This window comes from Pseudorasbora parva, chromosome 8, assembly GCF_024679245.1.
Source record: "Pseudorasbora parva isolate DD20220531a chromosome 8, ASM2467924v1, whole genome shotgun sequence".
Lineage (NCBI taxonomy): Eukaryota > Metazoa > Chordata > Actinopteri > Cypriniformes > Gobionidae > Pseudorasbora > Pseudorasbora parva.
The window spans coordinates 43,797,444-43,816,740 of NC_090179.1; the positions used below are offsets into that span (position 1 = coordinate 43,797,444).

General features: G+C 41.1%; 1 protein-coding gene and 1 long non-coding RNA gene across 2 annotated transcripts in view; one reads left to right on the forward strand and one right to left on the reverse strand.

Moving 5' to 3' along the window:
* LOC137084870 (uncharacterized) overlaps window positions 1-19,297 on the forward strand; it is a 104,946-nt gene that overhangs the window by 18,128 nt on the left and 67,521 nt on the right. The gene's annotated exons all lie outside the window — the stretch shown is intronic.
* LOC137084866 (nucleotidyltransferase MB21D2) lies at window positions 6,558-18,801 on the reverse strand. Its single transcript, XM_067451394.1, has 2 exons — window positions 18,552-18,801; window positions 6,558-8,117 (listed from the first exon to the last, which is right to left on the reverse strand). Exons 1-2 carry the CDS (start codon window positions 18,784-18,786, stop codon window positions 6,853-6,855), a joined length of 1,500 nt encoding a protein of 499 aa, XP_067307495.1. The 5' UTR covers window positions 18,787-18,801; the 3' UTR covers window positions 6,558-6,852.

The following is a 19,297-nucleotide window of genomic DNA, read 5'->3' on the forward strand; positions in this document are numbered from 1 at the left end:
AGTCAGTAATGTTTCGGGTTGCCAGATCTGCTCGAGTTACCACAGCTGCAGATCTACAAACGTTCTGCTGATCCTTCAGCCAATCTGGCAACCTTGAGTCAGGGGGAGGGGAGGGGGATACACCGCTCTACAGTCATTTGAAAGGGATTGCAGTACCAGTTTTGGCCACAACCTTACATACCTGCCTTTAAATGTAAAAAAACAAAAACTTTATAAAATATGCTATAGGCTACTGTAAAATATGATCGAAAATCAAGGAATTAGAGGATTTAAGTTAATCCATAAACATTAATTCTTGTATGAAGTAAAAAACAAACAAAAAAAACACAAGTATTAGTAAAAACTAATCAACCAATTATTCTGGGTTAAATGAGCGCAATGTGTTCTTCTGTCCTACAAGGTCAGAAAAAAGGTACATTGCTGTCACTGGGACGGTACCCTAAGGCACAAAACCGAAAAGGTACTAATACACACTCTTAAAGCTACACTGTGTAACTTTTTTTGTTTATTCTTAGCTTTAAACACTTCGTTCTTTCAAAAATATATGTGCTCATTAATGTATATTTACTTCTTTCAGGTAATAAAGTATTCTGGTAAGTTTATTATATGCCATTGAAAACACATACGGGTGAGGGGTTCGAATGCCGGTCGTCATGTTGCTCCTCCATCTTGAAAGTACAGTAGCCAAAGAGGGACATACCCGTAAATTCAAGCTTCGCCTTTCGCGTTTAACACTCGATGGCTCTCATGGATGAGGTCGAACTGGAAGTGGACTAAATCGGCCACCGTAGGAGTTAAAACGAAATCAGAATTGAGAGGAACAGAAACTAATATTCACTGGATGGTCAAATACCTTTACACCGCTAGATGGGGGAAAATATCACACAGTGGAGCTTTAAAGTACTGATATGTAAGGTACTACTATGTACCATTTAGTAGCAAGGTAACTAGATACCACACAAGCACACCTGAATTTTCGGCTTTGTCATCATAAAGTGTGTTTAATGAAGTAAATCGACTAGAGATGAATGAGCCTGCAATCTTTGGTTTAGCTAATCACTGACCACATGCACCACTAACAATACCCCACTTCATTCTCAAGCTTCAATGTATTTAAAACTTTAGAAATAATGACACTGAATGACCTTTGAAACTTCTCTCACACACACTCAACGCAGGTGGGCAGACCGGTGCCGAGTCGACAAGAAGCAGAAATAACTCACACAGTCGTATATATATATAAAACCGAGCTGGATTATTTTGGTATTCAGCTGCTTAAGCAAAACTGAATAAGCAGCTGTGTCGTATCCAGGAGAGTTTGAAACACCATGCTCCTTCCTCAGGTCAGCAAGACATAAGCACAACTCTCAGCATTTACACACACACACACAGCTCTTTAGAAAGAGGCATCCTATTGTACTGATAAACTTCTCAGCATTTAGCTTTCGCAAAGTCTCCGGCGCAGCACTTTAGCTGCCGCTGCACCTGTCCTCGAGCTCCTGGAGGAAAACCTCCATGCAAATGTTTCTCCTGCGGCGTCAGGGATTTTACTACAGTAGTAAAAGAGCGCTGGGGGTTATGATCTTATGATCCCGGACGGTGCTCTAAAGCTGCAGGAGGAAATGTGCTTTGACAGGCTAGAGATCATGAGAACAATAACACTATGATTGCTCATACAGACGAGCTCAAAAGCCTTTTAAAGCGGTGGTTGTATGCGATTTGACTTTTGTAACTTTAGTTAGTGTGTAATGTCGCTGCTTGAGCATAAACAGTATCTGCAAAGTTCCAGCGCTGAAAGTTCACTGCAAACGGAGATATTGTCTATTAAAGTTACGGCAGTTTATTGCCTACAAAAACGGCCGGTTTGGACTACAACGAGCTTCTTCCTGGGTTGGTGACATCATAAACCCTCGCTAGTCTCCGCAGATGTGACTTCTGCCCGTAATGGGAAGGGGCGTGGCGTTTCCAGGACAACCTGTGCTTGGCACTTCAGCCAATCAAAATACAGGAAACTACATTTGGCCATCTGACCAATCTAAGACCATTGCGTTTCTCAGAGGGATGGGCTTCAGAGAAGCAGGAAGCAGACGAGCCGTTCAGAGGAGACAGTGGAGGCTCCTTTTAACTTCAAATTAAGTAGAAATTAACAAAAATCATAAATTATGACAGTCACAATTTCAACTTTTTATCTCATAATTTTGAAGTGGAAATTATGACAAACTAAATCATATTTATGAGATTGTAATTATTACATCCCAAGTCAAAATTATGAGATCAAAAGACTTTAATAATTGAGTAATTTTAACTTTTTTGTCGTAATTACGTCAAATTATGACATACTAAATCATCATAACTTCGAAATTTTTCTCTCATAACTTTGACTTTTTGTCATAATGACACCGTTATGGCACACTATTAAGTCAAAATACCCTTAAGTCAAAATTATAGCATAAAAAGAATAGAAATTCATAATTTGAGAAAGTAAATTTTGATTTTTTTATCTCATAATTTTGACTTTAATCTTAAAACTTGATGTCATTATGACGACGAAATATGTAATTTAAACCTTTGATCTCATCATTCCAACTTTTTATGCCACTTATGTCATAATTATAAAGACAACTTAAAGGGGGGAGGGGGTGAAATGCTGTTTGATGCACACTGAGCTCTTCACACTGTTAAAGACTTGGATTCCCATCCTAAACACAGACAAAGTTTCAAAAACTAATGTTGGACGTTTGATGGAGTATTTCTGTGTTAAAAATACTCCTTCCGGTTTCTCACAAGTTTCGGAGAGTTTTTTTTCGAGTATGGGTCGGCTTGACGTCGATCGAGCGGAAGGTCCTTGTATGGGCCGTACGGGCTCTTCTCCCGGTAGGGTGCGCGCGCGTGACTAGAGCGAGAGAGGAAATGCACGCCGTAAACACTCTCAGCTGCAGATCCAGTCGTCCGTGAACACTTCTGTCGTTTATAGTCCGCGCCGCGCTCCACTTTATTCCTATGGGTGACGTCGAGCGACTTCAACGCTTCAGCACAGCATTCTGGGAAGGCAGCGCTGCATTTGAACCGATTTGAACGCAGAAATGACGGGAAGCTTCACAACATCGCTTCAGTCGCGACACAAAGTGGATCTCCACGGTCATTGCTGTCAGGACTTCACCAAATCATACCAAAGAAGTGTGTTTTTGACGGAGCCGTCCCAGCGATAAAGGTTCACGGTCGTGCACGGTGAGTAAAACTGCTTTAAATGTCTGTGCTGTCGGCTATCGTCGCGTGAGTAAACATCAGTAAACGACACGATCGTGTATAACTTAGTTAATTTATCAATGGAGCATGCGATCTATGGTGTGTGTTTAAATACATTTGTTTAGCTGACCACTATAGGTGTCAGTTTGTTTATTGTAAAACGACCCAAACATAAACCTAGCGTTCTCACAAAGCGTGCTTCGTCATTCAAATGCGCTAACGGACTCCATTGCTGTTCTCTGTATAACGTTACACTAGTCTGACGTGCAAAACCGTTTTGCTTGCTACTGCTAAGGTTTAGTCGCATACAATAGTCCATAAACCGAATCATGTCCTCATAAACTGCGAGTAAACACACACAAATGTTGACAGGCCACTAAATACAGTCCATACCACAGAGACGGACGTCCTGCTGCTGCTGTTTCTATTTCAGCCTCCGAATGATTCTGGATCATTATCTGTATTAGTTGAATCTGGGTAGCGTTTTCTCCTCCACGCTTGAGGACGTCACCGCTTTGCGCTCGTCATTCTTTAGCTCCGCCCACACGATACGCCTCCAGCCGCTCGGTTTTTTCCGGAAAGACTCGGTACAGCCCATATTTCTTTCATAAATATAATAAAACTAAAGACTTTTCGGAGATATGAAGGATGCAATACTACTCTATAGGTACTCAAGATTGACATGAGATTGACTGAAACTGAGAACTGAGTGTCTCACCCCCCCCCCCCCCCAAGTATAATTTACCTTGATCTTAAAAATCTGATTCTCATATGAGAATGATTAGTGAAGGATCATGTGACTCTGAAGACTGGAGTAATGATGATAAATTCAGCTTTGATGACAGGAATAAATCACACTTTACTATAGATTCACACAGAACACACTTATTTCACATCTTGTGTGAAATACTGTATTTTTGATCAAATAAATCTCACCGACCGCAAACAAAATTCCTATAGTGGCAAAACAATAAATAATAATAATAATCTCTCTCACACATCTGTATTTCTGTACAGCTTTATTTAGCAAACACAAGTTTAAAATGCAATGCAACACTGATCCAGAGCCGATATTTTTATTTTTGCTGAGGTGTCCATAAACCCGTTGGCATATTTACCGAGCAGAAGTCTAAATAACACGTACGTACAACTGACATCAGTCTAATGACGACAGCTAAAATAAATCAACATGTTGTGTTTTGTTCTGATATGTTCTGATTCAGATATAAAGAGAAACACACAGTCAGGGTTGAAAAAGAGTCTTTAGGATCCCCTTAATCGGAATAAAAACACCCCATTGGTTGATTTCAGTGATAAGGCATTACGATTGGTCCCTGTAGAGCTTGAAGATTCACATTTGGTCTGTTATGATTGGGCCCTCCTACCAAAGATATGCATGTGCCAATATTTAAACGAGTCACATCACATGATTGGCTGATGCTGATAATCGGCCCGTCAGATTGGTCTAACTGGGAGAAGTGGGCGGGGTTAATTACAGCAGTATATACACAGTTACAACACAATGATCAAAATATACTCAAATTATTACAAAAACAAAAATTATTAATAAACCTATCATGTTTAGCAGCATGTGTATATAAAAACACAAACAAATAAAGTATTCTGCTTCCACGAGGTGAATCTCATGAAACCAATTTAAAGCATATCATCAAGATTTTTGTATTACAGTAATGAAAATCGAATAAAAATTAAATAAAAAAGCTTTAAAATGTGTTAAAGTGTCGTCTAAAATATATCCAAAATATAAATACTTTTATTTTGGGGGTTGTAAAATGTTCCCTGGACATGTTTTCATGAGATTCACCCACACTTTCAGATAAAAAGGTACAAAAGCGGTCACTAAAGGTGGTACTTTTTCAAAAGGTACACTTTTGTATCTAAATGGTGCATTTTGGTACCTTAAAGGTACATATTTGTACATAAAGTGTACATATTAGTACCTAAAATGAACAAAAGTGTCCCTTTTGAAAAGGCGCCACCCTTGGTGACAGCTTTTGTACCTTTTTTTCTGAGCGTGCAAAGAGATTTTGTTATAAAAAGAAACAAACATCCATCATCACAGGGAGTGTTTCTGGGTATTTTTGGAGTCCTAGTGTGCAGTTTGAGAGAGTAAAAGTTCAGCCAGTGTGTGTGTGTGTGTGTGTGTAAAATAGTGTGTTTACAGTATAACGTTACAGTGTACTTACAAGTAAAGCGTATAAACACATTTAGTCTAATTGCACTTCTGAGTGGAGTTATGGGTTTCCTGTTTTCCACATGAGCCATGCACAAACCGTCCTCCCCCCACATCCTTCCATAAATCTCTCTCTCTCTCTCTCTCTCTCTCTCTCTCTCTCTCTCTAATGCGGAGGAACAGATATGTGAACACGACTTCAACTGGCAGCAGTGAAACAGGATCATGTCCATTTTTAACATCATATTCAGAGTCTGAAGCGTTTAACATCTCCAGCGCTGTGCAAAGCTTCCGGAACTCATTAAAAACAGAACAAAGCAGTCAGCATCCAATCAGATCAAGGGGTGTGGCTTTATATGAATTTGTCATCGATGCAAGAGTGGGGTTGTTTGGCATCCTCTGTAGTCATTGCCCAATCAGATTTGAGGGCGTGGCTTCAGAATTATTTGTACCCAATGTGAAAGTGATGTCACTTGCAGTCAGCAGCCAATCAGATTAAGGGGTGTGGCTTCAGAAGAATGTCACAAAAGCAAAAGTGAGGTCGTCTGCAGTCAGCAGCCAATCAGATCAGTGGGCGTGGCTTCAGAAGAATTTATCATCTATGCAAGGGTAAGGTGGAGTCACGTTGTCTGCAGTCAGCACCCAATCAGATTAGTGGGCGTGGCTTTAGAAGAATGCCACCAGTACAAAAGAGAGGTCATCTGCAGTCAGCCCCCAATCAGATCAGTAGGTGTGGCTTTAGAAGAATTTATCATCAATGTGAAAGTGAGGCTGCATGACAGTCAGAAACCAATCAGATCAGGGGGCGTGGCTACAGAAAAAAAATCATCATCAATATGAAAGTGAGGCTGCATGACAGTCAGAAGCCAATCAGATCTCAGGGGGCGTGGCTTCAGTAGAATCTCACTAATATGAAAGTAAGGTCATCTGCAGTTAGCATTCCAATCAAATCAGGAGGCGTGGCTTCAGAAGAATTTATCATCAATGTGAAAGTGAGGCTGCATGACAGTCAGAAGCCAATCAGATCAGGGGGCGTGGCTTTAGAAGAATTTATCATCAATGTGAAAGTGAGGCTGCATGACAGTCAGAAGCCAATCAGATCAGGGGGCGTGGCTTTAGAAGAATTTATCATCAATGTGAAAGTGAGGCTGCATGACAGTCAGAAACCAATCAGATCAGGGGGCGTGGCTACAGAAGAAATCATCAATATGAAAGTGAGGCTGCATGACAGTCAGAAGCCAATCAGATCTCAGGGGGCGTGGCTTCAGTAGAATCTCACTAATATGAAAGTAAGGTCATCTGCAGTTAGCATTCCAATCAAATCAGGAGGCGTGGCTTCAGAAGAATTTATCATCAATGTGAAAGTGAGGCTGCATGACAGTCAGAAGCCAATCAGATCAGGGGGCGTGGCTTTAGAAGAATTTATCATCTATGCGAAAGTGAGGTCGAGTGACGTCGTCCGGGTTGATGAAGACGGAGATGGACTTCCCAGGATTCTCAGTGACCAATTGTTGAAGTTTCTTCGCAAGTCGGTCGTCCGGTTGCTGATCGGCACCCGGGTCTGCGAGCGGCGACGGCAGGTTTGAGCTTCCACCGCGCCACTGAAGCTCAAGCGTGAGCCGCGAGGCAGCTTTTGCATGCTCGATTGCGCTCCGCAAGTGCTCCACTGGGTCGGAGCGTACGGATGTCAGCTTGCGCGCGTGCAGCATGGCCGTGTCGTCGCTGAGGTGCTCTAGCATGTTGCATTGCGGGATGAAGTAATTAGGGCAGGTCTTATTCACCAAGCAATGCTGCAAGTCGTCGATCAAACCCAGAAGGAAGTGCGCGGCATAGTCTTCCTGCGCCAAGTACGTGTGCGGCAGGCGATCGCAGGCCCAAAGCATAAGCGAACGCAGGTGATACGGGCTGATGGCTTTGGGTCGGGACAGCAGCTTAATAATCAGAGCTTTGCAAGCCTGGTACGCCTGCATCAGACTCGCAGAGATGCACTTCTTCAGCTGCACCTCGCTGCGCGCAAATGACAAACGCCATTCGTTTTCCTTCTGGCCTGTAGAGGAGCACGCAGGCAGCAAATAAAACCCACTAATCACTTCCTCCTCTGTGATTTTCCCATCCCAAAAATGGTTTTCCATCAGCCAACTTTGGGCGACCGCGGGCCAACCCTTGAACGACACCACTGGAACAACGTCATACAACATCCGGCTGCCTCCGACGCCCAAAATGATGGAGATAACCGTAGAGTTACGTTCAACTTTCTCGACCCGTGGAACGCCACGCTGCGGCTTCTTCTGAATCTCCGCCAAAACCATACTAATGGACTCGTAGAACCAATCGGCCACCAGTGTGGGTGAGAAAAAGAAGTTGGTTGCGCCATTAACGTGGTCGACTACGGTGCAACAGTCCTTCCACTTGTTGATGGTTCCCTCGTCAAACAGTCGCAGGCTGAGCCAGGAGTGGCAGAGTGCCGAGTGACGCATGTCCAACGTGACCGGCTGGTTTCGGTCGTGGAGTTTGAGCGCGGGAACCAGCAGCGTGAAGTCCATGTCGTAATCCGCTCCCCTCGCGTACACCGTCAATTCGTCCAGATCCATGTCAACCACGCCCTCCCTCACCCCGCCGGACAACAGCAGGTACTCATTGGCAACCGGAAGCTTCTGGTCCAACTTCTGCACCATGCCTGAAAACAGGAAATTACATCATTAGAGAGGGACAAATAAGGGATGGGTCCAAAAACTTAAGCACGGTTCACACTGCAGGCAAAAGTGGCCCCAATCTGATTTTTTTAGGGTCAAGTGACCAGGTCAGACTTCTTCAGAGGTAGTGTGAACACTCAAATCTAGCCCAGATCTGATTTTTTCAAATCGGATTTAGACCACATACATATATGGTCCTGAATCAGACCCAGATCTGATTTTTTCAATGCGGCCGCAGAGTGAAGAACCAAGGCGGATTTGATGCGACTTTTACGCCAATCTATGCCGACATTTGTCACAACTATGTGCCGGCGATTAAGCCCTAGACACAACAGACACAGACAGTAACATTAAAAGCGAGTCAATGGAGGGTGAGTGATGTGTTAGACCTAATTAGTATATGGGGAGGTACTTTAATTCAAGCTAAACTAGAAGGATCCTACCGTAACCCCTCCGTAAAAAAAAATAAAAAGCACACAAAATGAAAGAACAGGGACACAAAAGAATAGAGACAAAAGGCCAAAATAACCAATTTTGCTCTCTTTATTTTCGTTCTTCTCCTCTTCAGCACCTGCTCATTACTGTTATGGCTTCCATTACGCAAACATTTTTAAATAAAAGCAAAAATGCTTACTTCCTCCATGACCTCCTGAGCTTTGGTGCAACATCGTGCTGTGTCATTGATAGTTCTTTTTTGCACATGCGGGTTAGTTTGAAACCTCAAACAGTTCACACTGGAATCAGATATAGGCCACATTTTAAAAGGTAATGTTTTACAGCCAAACAAAAAATCAGATCTGAGCAAAAAATCAGAATTGAGCATTAAGACTTGCAGTGTGAACGGGGCCTTAGGTAGCTGACTCATTGGGTGCGTTTACATGCACGTTCTTAAGCCGATTATGCCTAATAAGCCGACAGTGAACATGGTCATGTAAACACGGTAACCCGTTTTCTTTTATCGGAGTAAGGTCATAAACGGCGTAAGCATAAACCGGTCGGGACAGGTCGTTTTTTGCCTTTTACCTCGACTTCACGCTGCATGTAAACGCATTAACCTGCTTTCTGTCGGCTTATTGAAGTGCGCATGTGTGATAGGTGACAAAAACACAAACAGATTTAAATGCACCCAGACAGAGCGAGCTAGCTTTTTACATGAAATAAGGACATCTATCACAAACACAGACTCTTTTAAGACCCAGAGAATTGTAAAGATGTGTTCTCATCTCACGCAGCAGAAGTAGAAGAGGTTCAGTCAAAACGCTGCGTCTGGAACTGCGTGAGGGAGAATATGAGCCGTAAATCTCCCGCTGACGTGCTTTATTAACATCACAACTGACGTAACATTAGGAAAACTCAGAGTCAGATACGGACATTATTATTTTTGACGTCACTACAAGGAAATAACTGGTTTATTAATAAAGTCATGTAAACGCGGTTCACTTGCATTGTGAGTTTACTGGTTTGCATGTAAACGGGAAAACTGATTATTTCAATAAGCTGAAATTTGTGAGTTATTAGCTTACTGGTGTGCATGTAAACGCACACACTGAATCGTTGCCTTATCAGACAATGGCTTGCAAGGCAGTGTTTTGTGCACGAAAGCACCTCACGAAACTGATTTCGGACAGACTTCAAAGGCAGTGTAACAGTTTAATGATCTACAGCAAAATAGAGCGAGCTTTGGTGAGAACTAAACACATATTTAATTACTACATTAGTAATTTCTCGCTAGAAATGACATCAGAAGTGGAAAATATTGGTAAAAAAACATACATTTACACACAAACTGACTAGCAAACGCAATTTTTGGACGCCATCTTTTCCCCCCAGCTCAACTGTCACAGAATGAACAGCCAAGGATACATGTATGCTCCCTTCAAAAATCGATCAGATGAAGGTCTTTCAGGAGACAGGAAGTAAAGCTAACATTAGATTCGGACATGCCTTAATACCTTCCTGCCTTGAAATGTATCCTCCGAAGGCGGCATTTTCCAGGTTTCGGACACAGCCATTGTCTTTGGCCCTGTCTCAATTTAATGGCACCCTAAACACTTGCAGACTTCCAATGAATCTGCACTTTCTTGACGTAACGCTGGGTAGAAGTCTGCTGTGGACCTCGCTTCCGATTGCAAAGTGGTCGCGAGCACCCTTCTGAAACCAATATGGGACAACCTACTGTCTAATGGAATTAAAGGGATAGATCACCCAAAAATGAAAATGTGATGTTTATCTGCTGACCCCCAGGGCATCCAACATGTAGGTGTGTTTGTTTCTTCGGTAGAACACTCACTAATCCTCACTAGTGCGATTTCCGCAGAAGACTTTTTCCTGACAGTCAAAGTGGCTTTACGTCATGAAAGAGCATACTTGTAGGAAGTTTGCGAGTGTTTACGGTGCTATTTAGGACAGGGCCTGTCCGGTGAAAGTCAGCTGCAAAGCTCACTTGCCCGGCAAAAGTGCGCAGAAAGGGAGAATATTGACCGAAAAGCACCCTTCTGAAACCTAAAATGACAATTGGGATGCCGTCCAGTCTTAACAGACCGCAAGTGCACATGAAGTGTGCCATTTGGGACAGGGCAGTTTTGTCATTCGTTTTTCTGATTGTCAAATTGTACAGGCAAACATGAGTGTTTATTAATAATTACGTAGATAAGTTCGTATTTGTACGCACAAGAGAACTTCTAACAAAAAATCTCTGCCTCATTCACAAGATGTTCGTTCGCACATTCATTTGTTCTTAACCTCGTTCTGATGTTAGTGAATTTGGAGTAGCCAATTCTAAATGAGTGGCCGCGTGCATGAGGTTAGTCATTTGCATAAAACACACCTAAACCATCTCCAAATAAGGGTTCTCCACACACGCTTTCCTTACAGCCTTTCGACAAACTTGACGTGCTTTTGCCGGATCCTCGAGTAATACTAAGTGTGCCACTCTCACAATAAACACCTGTTATACAGATACAGTTTTGGTGAGTCGTTTGAGTTTGTACACACCTTTCACACACACACATCTGTGTGTACGCATGCTTAGTGAATGAGAACCAATGTTAGAAATAGTTTCTAAAATAGTTGGAAATTTGATGGAAACCTTTCCTTCTCCCGCTTCATTGTGATGTCATATGGAAATGTTTAAATTATGATTGCATTATAGCTGATATTACCTGGGTGCTTTCTTAGTTTCTTAGTTTTGTAGGTGAATTAAATTTGTGTTCAATCTGTGGTTTTATGCACTACTAATATAAACAACAAAATACGTATATTTAATTAAATCAATCAAATTTAAATGAATGCAACGATTACAAATGTGTTGAAAGCTAGTTTCTGTGCTGTAAAAGGTTGTTATATTGCAATTACATTAATTCTGACGAGACGTGAGTGCCGCATTAGAGGGAATGAAGGGCGTTACCTAATGGAACAAACTTCAAAATTAAGCAAGCATAATAAAAAAGGTTCTTCGAGCAATAGAGTAAACACAATAGTGTCCATAAAAACTACTCCTACACAAACACAATGACCATTCCCGACTAGCTGCTAGAAACAGACTCCTAAAGAAAATAATCCCCGGTGTCAGGTGACGTCACACCTGAGCTCAACCTCATGTGCCAGCGAGTGACTCGCGGGTATTAAAATCTGCCGGCAGCAGCAGAAGCAACTCTAGAGAATCTCAGAAAAACAAAAACAAGTTAGTGACTCTGCATGAGTGTGGTTTTTTTTGGTCCCTGCACATCTGTCACACTCCTCCAGTGAGGCCACAGTCAGCGAGATCAACATTCAATACACATTCAACATCTCTCTAATTTGATCACGACTACCAAAACAAGTGCAGTAAACTCAGCTCAAAACGCAAATGTGATTTGAAGGGGTCATGACATGTGTGCTGTTCTCCTTGCATGTACAGATGCCATTTAACAGCCAGCCAAACTCCATCCATAAAGTACAGACGAGTCAGGATTCATCTTAGTCTTTGTCGTTTAATAAGATGCCAAGTACATTATGAATAAGGAGTAAAACTGTAAATAAACAGCAAATAAACAATATTAGAACAATTATCCAATGACTAAAGAAGATTCATGTAGTTCTGAAACTCTTATCTGTAAATGTCCCAAATAAATTCAATGTAATCAAGTTACATACATGGGATCATCAGATGACCAAGAAAACAGTAACAAATACAGATATTCACGCATATAGAGTAGTTATTTTACCAAAGTAGACTGAAATCAACACACTGAGTGCTATATCAGACAAAGGCTAAGCTAATAGCTAAAGGCTATCACAAAAAACGCATTAACTCAAAGCCTTAAACAAACGTATCGCAAATATGTATTATCAAGCATTATATAATGAAGAATTAACTTACAGATGATGCTTTTACAAACATGACATCCAAAGATTGAGGTGATGCTGACTGGTGAAATGTGGTCACTTATTTTTCTAGAGAATTGCCCCTAGGTGGCGCTAAAACTATAACAACTATACAAAATAAAAGCGACAAGTAAACTTGGAGCAGAAAAACATAGATGTTCCTAAAGGTTCACAATTTTAATAAAGTTTATAGGCATATGTGGAAAAAATATTTTCAACCCTTTGTCTGAAATTATCTGTTTTTAAGGCGAGGCTCCCTTAAAGGGATAGTTCACTTTAAAATGAAAATTCTGTCATCCTTTACTCTCCCTCAAGTTGTTTCAAACCTGTCTTTCTTCAGTTAACTGGAGCCATTGACTTCAACAGTAGGAAAAAAAAATACTATGGAAGTCAATCGCTCCAGTTAACTGCTTGGTTACTGACATTCTTCAAAATATCTGTCCTTGTGTTCAGCTGAAGAAAGAAACTCATACAGGTTTGAAACAACTTGAGGGGGAATGAAGGATGACAGAATTTTCATTTTAAAGTGAACTATCCCTTTAAAGTCCCTGTAAAGGCAATTCTATGAAAACATTCTAAACACATGTTAGAAATGTATTGCTAAAACATATTGCAAAGACTGTAAACTGTGTAGTACTAAATTGTGGAGTTAGACCGTTAAACAGTTTTTCACCATTGCTGTGCTCCGGATTTTCTAGGCGGAGCTAAAATGGTGGCTCGATGACACACTGAAGCCTCTTATCCTGGCCCCGCCCCTACTGTCGATGACGCACTGGGGCTCATAACTAGAGCACATTCGCATCAGTTTGCTGCTCAATCGCGAGTACTATGAGTTACTATAGCCTACAGTTTGCTAGCTAGCTATGCCTTCATCGCGGAAATTCGTTACCTGGATGTCGTCACTTATAAAACAGTTCGGTGTCCTTATTTAAATTTCCGAAAAACGATCATATCAAGATGAGGTGGATTCATTTTATGAAGAGCCACTTTGATGGAGAGCTGAGGATCACCACCAACAACCGCCTCTGTAGTGATCATTTTACACAGGATAGTTTTATAAACTTTCGTCGGAGACAACTGGGATTCACTGATAATCCGCTGTTACTGGTGAATGGGGCTGAACCGACTATCTCCCGCTTTCATCATCCCGTCCCGCCGACAGCCGGTGCAGACATCATCCGCAATAACATTATGAACCCACCAATGAGTGTAAGTTTCCTTGTGTGCTTGTGTTATAATTACAGCAGACACGTTATACAAGTCCACAGTAACTAAATCCTGCAACCCTCTAACGTGATTTATTTTTGTTTATATAAGTTACATCAGTATGATTCCTTAGACAAGTGATTTCAACTATTATATCTGTAATATCCGTATTATATCTTTTAGTTTGATATGTGACTATAAAGTGGCAAAATACACTTTATTCTATGTTATTTATTTCTAGCCTAACTTTATTTGGCTACGTTTATGCTAGTTACATAACTAGCTAAATTGCAAAAAACGGAGAGGAAAAAAAGCACGCTTGTCAGTAAGCGACCACTGTTTGATTGGCTAACATCATGGCATAGGGAACTCACTAGCCCACTAACTAGTGTAAAACATTATCCATAGAAAACCATCATTTACAGACAAAGCATTATGAAATCATTCACTTATGATTTGTGATGCAGCTGCTGTCAGATCCAATACAGTCGCTGCTTCATCTGTCAACTAAAGTTTCTTTGAGAGCCCTTCATTAAACTGTGAATCGCTGACAAAATAAAATGCTCCGAACAAACATATAATCCTCTGACACGATCCGTGACACCATTAAAATAAATCATTCACTTGTTTCCGCCGCTGGGATCTTCTGAAGTCTGTAAGGAAGACGCAAATGTGCCTTTTAAACTAGACGCATTAAAGCGAATGTTCTTTCACTCTTCCATTTGTCCTGTTGTCGGCAATGTCAGAAACTGAACGCACATACTGTATCAGTGTAGACAGCATCAGGCATTATAATGGCGTCTGTTTGCTTTTGACGCGAGCAATCTGGTGTAGGCAAATGTCAGACGTTATGCGACTGAACACCAGTGGGCGGGGCCTATGATGCGATGATGTATAATTATTCGTCTGTGTCTTGCTCTGGAGGCGGGCATATGCAAATTTATTTACCCATGTGATGTCACAGATCCCAGAATATTTAAACGATCCGTTTTTGGAGGTTGGTTACATAAATGATAAATGCTTCGTTTCAGGGCCATAACCACTAAAGACATTGATGGGGACAATTCCCCATGAATAATTAGAATGAGTGAAATGGCCAATCAAATCAAAGAAGGCGGAGCTTACTAAAAGTGCAAATTACAACACAACACTTTAGTTATTGCAGTGAAAGAGTGCATCATAGATACAAGTAGCTAGACATTTAAAGGGTTACTTCAGCGATTAGCATATGGCCTTGTATCAGTAGAAACCCTGGAGTATATTCAAATAAATGTGCTTTCCCCCCTCATATCCCCCTGAGACAAGAGATTTATGCATTTTATTTCTGGTTTGGCCAAAGGCTAAAGACTACAGCCAGCAGAGGGAGCCATTTCCGCATGTTTTGAACCCGCTCATGAGGGATGGAGATCACACTCACAGCTCAGCTCAGCTACAGGCACTCATTTAAACGGAGCTATGGAGAGCAGTGTAAGTCTTTTAACTTCTCAAATTAATTTCTATGAAAGTTAAGCTTGCAAAGGCATGAACTGAAACGCGCCAGACTGAACTCGCGTTGTGAATGTATGCCGTGAGTGTAGTGGCGATTACCTCAGCTCTCATCGCGAGAGCTCATCAGCTCATTTATCTCACTCCTGCAGTCAGAGCTCAGTGCTGTGAGACTCGCGCGGCGACTCACTCATTATATTGAACACACACGTTCAGTTTTTAATTGTAGCGTCTTCTCTAACTCAGTCACAGTAATCCAGTAGCGGTGGCTTTGGGAATGGCCTCACAGGGCAGCGAAGCATTCTGGGAATTGTAGTCTTTCATCCCCATGAGACAAAAATACATTTTCTGTCTTTTCTCAGTCTAGAAAGCACCAAATTCACAAATAATTTCACATTTATACTACATTGATGACCCAGTTTAAATACAGATTCATCTTCCCAGCGCTGAAGTACCCCTTTAATGTATGACAACTATTTTACGATAAAAATGTTCAGCCACCAACATTAATATCAAGTGATGCAAACTACTTTATGAAATTTCACCATTTTGAATTGAAAATATGACTATGTAAATTGTAACTGAATTTGACGCGACGTTTTGCGTTTGTACATATTAGGCAGATGAAAATAAGAGTGTGCACGCATAAAAAAAGTGCAAATAGTTAACTTCATAACAACAATAAAAGTTTTTTTGTAACTTTTACCGTTCTTATTTATTTTCTTTATTTCCTTAAATCCCTTTTATTCTTTTAAATAAACCAATAAGTCCAATACCCCCCCCCCACACACACACACACACACATAAAAAAACGTTGGTTTCTGCCTTGCTTTGCTTATAATGAGGACGCTTTAAGCTCTGAAACTTGCAGGATGTTTTAATGGCACAAAGACCTCTATATGTCAAAAGATGAAGGCAAATTTGACTTCTCATGTCATGAACACTTTAAAAAAAAAAAAGTGCACACTGTCAGTTTTGATTTCATTCTTTCCACAGATCTTTCTCCAGCGGTTTATGTATGCGAGCGCACGGCTGAGTAAACATGCATGAGACGGAGAGTCAGCGCACAGCCAGCAGAAGTTCAGCTCCGCCTCACTGCATGGCTCCGGGGCTCCTGGACGGCTCGCCGCTCTTCTGCATCCCTTCTGTTCTCCGTCTCGGAGAATTTAACTCTGAAATAAGTGCAGCTTTTATGTCCCGTTACTACTTTGGCACTACTTATCCCTGCTGCTCTGGTTTGAATATTGCATATTAATTTAAATTCATAACCATTTACATTCTGAATAAAGTCGTAGTGTGTGTTATTTTTGGACCCAAATGTATTTCCGATGCTTCAAGAGACTCTAATTAACCCACTGATGTCTCATATGGACTACTGTGATGATGTTTTTATTCCCTTTCTGGACATGGACAGTATAGTGTGCATACACTTGCATACGCTCTCGGACTAAATATAAAATATCTTAAACTGTGTGTGAAGATGAACGGAGGTCTGAAAGGTCTTATCTGGAGTTTGTTCAGATAGCTTCATGCAACAGGCCTCTGGTGAACAATCGTTAGTTTCTGTCCATTAATGATCCAAACTAGGGGTGGGCGATATCTCGATATTTAAAATATATCGAGATATTTTTTAAACTCGATATGGATTTTGACATATTGTATATATTGATATATTGTTTTTATTTAATTCTGATTCCGCCTCTTTGTTTGTTTTGCCTTCTCTGTGCTGTGCTCGCGCGCCTCCCGTCTCCTTGCTTTTGTTACCCCTCCCCTCGTGTGTTGTCTCATTAAACGTGGCGGCGCGGACTATAACGACAGAAGTGTTCACGGACGACTGGATCTGCAGCTGAGAGTGTTTATGGGCGTGCATTTCCTCTCTCGCTCTAGTCACGCGCGCGCACCCTACCGGGAGAAGAGCCCGTACGGCCCATACAAGGACCTTCCGCTCGATCGACGTCAAGCCGACCCATACTCGAAAAAAACTCTCCGAAACTTGTGAGAAACCGGAAGGAGTATTTTTAACACAGAAATACTCCATCAAATGTCCAACATTAGTTTTTGAAACAAGTCTTTAACAGTGTGAAGAGCTCAGTATGCATCAAACAGCATTTCACCCCCTCCCCCCCCCCTTTAAGTGTAAAAAAGTGAGTCTTTTGAAAGCATGAAATGAATGAAAAGAAGGCTATATGTATTATTTATTTTATTTTACAGTTAAATTTTTTTTTTTTATGTAATCAGGGAGTTTTTTTGTCAAAAGCACTTTGTGCTGCCAGTGCCACCTCTTTGCACTTCAATAAAAAAAAAAAAAGACTTTGGCATATTTGTTTTTGCTGTAATTTTTGGGGGGTTATTTTTCCTGTAAAGATATTGAGATATTGTATATCGAGATATATTTTTTGCTCCATATCGCCCAGCCCTAATCCAAACAGTGTCTAATAAAACACATCAGATATTAAAGCGGCACTAGTGCTGCCATGATTTCTCTCGGAAATCGAAAGTAACGCGGGTATGATGTCAATGATAGGCGACACACAGTCCGTGTCCTGGCTAAAATCACTGATTTCTCTCGATTTAAACATCTTTGGAAACTTCTGGGATAAAGTACAGAAGTCAACAACATATATTACACTGTTTTCATGGCTTTTGGATATTTTAATCCAAAAATCTTACATATTGTGCCTTTGGATAAAAGTGTCTGCTAAATGCAAAAATATTAAAACGTTTAATTTATTCAATTTTAGCAGGTTTGCATATTTTTAGGTAATTTTTTTTATTGATTCATTTATATTATATTTGGCAGACATTGCATTTGATTGGAATTGTATGCATTTATTATTTTTAATAAGAAACAGTTTACCCCCCAAAAAATGAAAATGTTATTTTTACTGTTGTTATCCACCGCTGAACTTTCACTTTCAATGCATGGAGTAAGAGGAGCTTGGAGATGGTGCTAAACATCTCCCTTTGCTCTTAATTCATCAATCAACTTTATTTATAAAGCGCTTTTACAATGAGGATTGTTTCGAAGCAGCTTCACAGTGTCAAACAGGACAATATTGCAACAGAATGTGACTTGGCTGTCTCTCCACAGAAGGTGAGGTACTGTCATTTTTGGCTGGCCTGTTCCTTTAACAGCAGGCAGATGACCCGATTTTGACAGGTCATATAAATAAAGAATATGCATAATAACATGCAAACATGTTGAGGCTGCAAACACACACACACACACACACACACACACACATCCACTGCCCAACACACACTAAAGCGCGTTACACAAAGATAAACAGATGCAAACCCGCGGGTTCCCGTTCAGATGCATATGTGTATATCCGTGATTCGGCAACGGATCTCTTTCTCACCGAGCATGGAGAAGATGAAGTCCTTGGCCGTGTGGATCTCGAGCGCGCGCTGGTCGTCATACTCCCGTTGCTCGTGCTTGCTGAACTCGGCGATCAGCCGGTTGAGCTCCTCTATTCTGGTACCGGACCTGAAGTCCAGCTCGGGCGGCTGCGGGACGGGTTTGGCGGGGTTCGGGGTGGCGGTGGGGCTGTTTGCGGCTGAACCAGCCCGGCTGGAGAGCGCAGGCGCCGCCATGTTCGCGAGGAGAACGGCGGAATCAAACACCGGAGCGCACGCGCTGTGTACGGCGCGGGAGGGCGTGAGTGATGCGCACCGGACGCACGGGCGGAGGAGCGCAGATGCACGCCAACAAGGATTTATTTTCTTTTTTATTTATTTATTTTATTAGACAAAGTGCTAAAACATTGCCTCAGCAAAGGGTTTTACATAAAAGTGAATAAAAATATAATAAAAGTAAACGCGCAAAAACGAAATACAAATAAAATGCAATTTCTGCCAAACATAATACAAAAATTAAATAGCCTATACAGGTAAATAATTAATTTAAACAAATAAACAATGGCTGCCAAAAATGAATAAAATAAATAAAGATGCAAACCTGTAAATAAGTAAATTAGAAAATCGCTAATTAATAAACATAAAATAAAAACAAATGCCTAAATAGCCCCGCCAAAGGTAGCCTACATGAAAATACATAATTAAATTAATAAATAAACAAATGAGTAAATTAAACAAATGTGCAAGT